The sequence below is a fragment of the Austrofundulus limnaeus genome, unplaced genomic scaffold (assembly GCF_001266775.1).
Source record: "Austrofundulus limnaeus strain Quisiro unplaced genomic scaffold, Austrofundulus_limnaeus-1.0 Scaffold426, whole genome shotgun sequence".
NCBI lineage: Eukaryota > Metazoa > Chordata > Actinopteri > Cyprinodontiformes > Rivulidae > Austrofundulus > Austrofundulus limnaeus.
The window spans coordinates 430,139-434,306 of NW_013952828.1; the positions used below are offsets into that span (position 1 = coordinate 430,139).

General features: G+C 44.8%; 1 protein-coding gene across 1 annotated transcript in view; it reads right to left on the minus strand.

Moving 5' to 3' along the window:
• The window catches only part of LOC106529182 (serine/threonine-protein kinase D1), a gene marked incomplete at its 5' end in the record, with an annotated part of 32,360 nt that overhangs the window by 8,032 nt on the left and 20,160 nt on the right, over positions 1-4,168 (minus strand). Inside the window, 4 exon segments of the mRNA XM_014024534.1 lie at positions 258-438; positions 654-760; positions 859-931; positions 3,972-4,024. Coding sequence (XP_013879988.1) covers positions 258-438; positions 654-760; positions 859-931; positions 3,972-4,024 — 414 coding nt within the window.

The window sequence follows — 4,168 nt, forward strand, 5'->3', positions numbered from 1 at the left end:
GAGCAGTTGGACAGGTGTACCTAGTAAAGTGGCCGGTGAGTGTAGATACTTTATTATAGTATAGTATTTAAATATATGCCTGAGAAACACATAATATTGGTCCTTTAAACTTCAGATTAAACCCCGCCCCTTTTTACAGCAAGTTTTATTTATTTATTTTTAAGACTTTATTTCTTTACAACCAAAAAAAATCCTATAAACAATCAAAATCACAAATAAAAGGTGGGAGGAGTTTGGTATGATTGACACGTGAACACACAGGAAGTGAAAGAGGACCTGAGTGACGAGGAACTTTGTGATCCTCTCGGGCAGCCGGCCCTTCTCACTGGACAGGATCATCTCCAGCATGTCTCCGTGGAGCTTCTCCATCACCACGAAGACCCGCTCCGGGGTCTCGAACATGCACTCCAGGTTCACCACCCCCGGGTGGTGCAGGCTCTGCAAGAGACCAGCCCTTTCAAAATAAAGTCCTGGTGAGGCGTCAGCTGCTTAAATTCTAAAAGTCATTTAAGTTTTCAGGATTTATTAATCCAAGATTTATTAATCCAAACTCAAACTGGACTTCTGTTTTCAGCTGGGAATCTTTAATTTAAACTGGGTGGGTTCAGAGCTTCAAACACTTCATATTTAATGAGTTGTTTCTTCGCTCTAACCTGCAGGATGGCCACCTCGTTACGCAGCTGACTCTCCTGTTTGGTGGGAAAACGAAGTTTATCGATGATCTTGATGGCGACATCTCGACCGGACTTCCTGTGTTTACCTGTGAGGAATGAATGTTTCATTTGAAGCTAAGGGAGTCCCAGACATGTGAAAAGACAAATTCATGAAGTTTGTGTTAAAATATCCCAAACATCTTACCTCCATAAACAATCCCAAACTGTCCCGAACCCAGAACCTCATCTGGGAAGATCTGGTACACGGAGTTAATATCCTGAACAGCAGAGGGGGTCCGATTATAATTAAATGGTAAATGGTACTGAACTTATAGAGCGTTTTTCAAGTCCCTCCGGACCCCAAAGCTCTTTACACTAACAGACATTCACCCATTCACACTCACATTCACACACTGATGATGGCAAACTACACTGTAGCCACAGCTGCCCTGGGGCACACTGACAGAGGTGAGGCTGCCATGCACCGGCGCCACCGGACCCTCTGACCACCATCAGTAGGCAAGGTGGGTGAAGTGTCTTGCCCAAGGACACAACGACTGAGACGGCTGGACGGGGGGTTGAGCCAGCGACCTTCCGGTTCCAGGACGACTCCCCAAACCACTCCGCCACAGCCGCCCAAATAAATAGTAATAAACCCACAGGTGAATCAGCTTATCTATCTCACATAAAGGCCATGGATACATGGTGCGGTCATCATCATCATCATCATCATCATCATCATCATCATGGATGTCATGTCAGAAATGATGACGACTCCTGGTGATAACTGGCACAAATATGGGCAGCAAGACCAGCCACTGATGCACAGGGCCTCGAGCAGACGTTACATTTGTATGGCACATCAGCTGTGTCTGGGTTTTATCACCTGAGACAGACTTGTTGGATAGTATGTGTCCGGTTGGTCTCAAACAGCTCAACTCCCTTTACCACTGCACCTCTCCAGAGTGGGCGGTTTTGCGCTTGTAGCTGAAAGCTTTCAGCAGACATGCCACACTTCTTGAGGGGTTCTTTTAGGGAATCCTTGAACCACTTCCTGGGCCTTCCAACTGGTCGTTCACCACAGGCGAGCTCACCGTAGAAGAGCTGTTTGGGCATCCTAAGATCACTCATGCGCACAAGATGGCCTGACCATTGTAGTTGTTTTTTAATGATGGTACTCTCCACCGAATRGCATTTAAATCTCTGAAGAACTTCATGGTTTGACACTTTTTCCTCCCAGGATTTATTAAACATCTTCCTAAGACAACGTTGCTGGAAGGCCTCAAGTAGTTGAATGTGTCGGTGTTAAGTTGTCCAGCACTCTGCTCCATAGAGTAGGGTACTTGAGACAACGGCATGGTGTACAGAAACCTTTGTGAATGAAGTTATGATTTGGCTTTTCCACACTCTATCCTGGAAGAGTCCAAAAGATGTGCTAGCCTTTGTGATGCGGTTTGAAATCTCTCCATCCAGCTGTCCTTTGTTCGTCAGGATACTCCCCAGGTACACAAAGGCATCCGTGTTCTTTAGATGCTTGCCATCAATAGATATCACTGGATCAATGTAATGTGTATCAGGGCGGGGCTGGTGAAGTACTTCAGTTTTCTTGGTGCTAACACAAAGGTCAAACCGCTTTGAGGCATCAGAAGCTGTTTACCAAGAGWTGTAGACCTTCCTCGCTTTGTGAGAGAAGAACACAGTCATCAGCATAGAGTAAATCTTGGATCAACTGGTGGCCGACCTTGGTTTTGGCACACAGTCTTATTAAAGATGCTGCCATCAGATCTGAACCTGACGTAAATGCCTTGATCTCCACAGTTTGCCAGTGCCTCATCAAGCATAGCGCCAAAAAATATGATGAACRAAGTAGGCACAATCACACAACCTTGCTTCACCCCAGTTGTTACTGGAAAGGGGTCAGACGATGTTTCAACATCCTGAATGGACTTGTTTCAGACACAGTGAACTCCAGCAGGTGAAACCATGAAGGTGTGGGCAGGTGTAGAACAAACTGTGCACAGAAAATAAAACAGGATTTTAGTGCATCATCTGCACAGCTCTGCTGTCACAAAGAGTCCGAGTCCAGAGACTACGACCATCAGGAGCTGAAAGCTTCTTCATCCTGGATTAAAAACTAAAGTTTTACTTTCATTTAATATGTTTTCAGTTTTCTAAGTGAGAAGCCTGTGATGAAGAGGAGGAGCTGCAGGTGTTGAGTGTTTTTACCAGAGAGCAGCTCAGGATAACCACACAGTGTCAGTGATCAATGACAGCTTTGACACTAAAACTGGAAAATATTTTCCACTTCATTTGTCTATAATCACTCTGAGCTCTGCTCTGCTCACAGACAGCCTAATATCACACCTCGAGCTAACATGACAGAAATACAATATTATAAATCTCCTCCTCTTCTCAGAGCTCTGCGTCTAATTACCATGGTCTCCATGGGAACGGTGTGGCTGACTGAGTAATCACAGTAATCTCCATGTGAGCTGCTTGAATCCTGGCTCACCTTGGAGATGGTGAGGTGCATGTTCCCGCCAGCCTCTGAGCCTGACGTTAATCTGACAAATGTAAATTTGTTTTAATGACATGAGATAAGAGCTGACAGGCCTCAAAACACACCGCTGCTGGGATTATTACAGATTAAAGACAAACAGCTGGGTTCACCCTGTCATAGACTCATCCCTCATCCTGTCATAGACTCATCCTATAGTCCAGCTGATACCAGTTGTTGAGACACAAGGTCTCGTCTCCACATGTAGAGCAGATCCATAATTTGACCATCTTGTCTTAAAGAACCCACAGTGTGACCCCCATCAGACCCCCTCCAGGTCTGTCTGTCTTTGATCTGTCCTCAGACCCTCACTCACTCACTCACTCACTCACTCACTCACTCACTCACTCACTCACTCACTCACTCACTCACTCACTCACTCACTCACTCAGACTCTGCTGCAGCAGAAACCCCTCCACTCTGAGAGGCTGCTGATTGGCTGCTGGATGCTCCAGCAACTACCTGATAACACCCATGCTGCACTTATGACGTCACGACCTTTTTTCTCGCTGGATTAAAACAAGTTTAAATCAGATCAGAGCTAAAACTAAATTAATCTGAAGCTTTAATTTTACCTGACTGCTTCAGATTAATTCAGATTATCTGATAAAGATGATCAATCTGATGACGGCTCGTTTACCAGTGAAACAACCGTTACTTTATTTTAACATGACAGAAATGAGTAAAAATCAAAGTGTGTGTGTGTGTGTGTGTGTGTGTGTGTGTGTGTGTGTGTGTGTGTGTGTGTGTGTGTTTCTTACCACATTCTCCTGGATCTGGCAGTTGGAGACAGAAATACTAATTGAAACTTCTTCTGTTGAGACACAAACACCAGCATGAGACTCAAACTGTCAGAAACTCAGAAAAGGAATAAATTTTAATTAGAGCATCAGAACTGACATTTCAGCAAACACACACACACACACACACACACACACACACACACACACACACACAC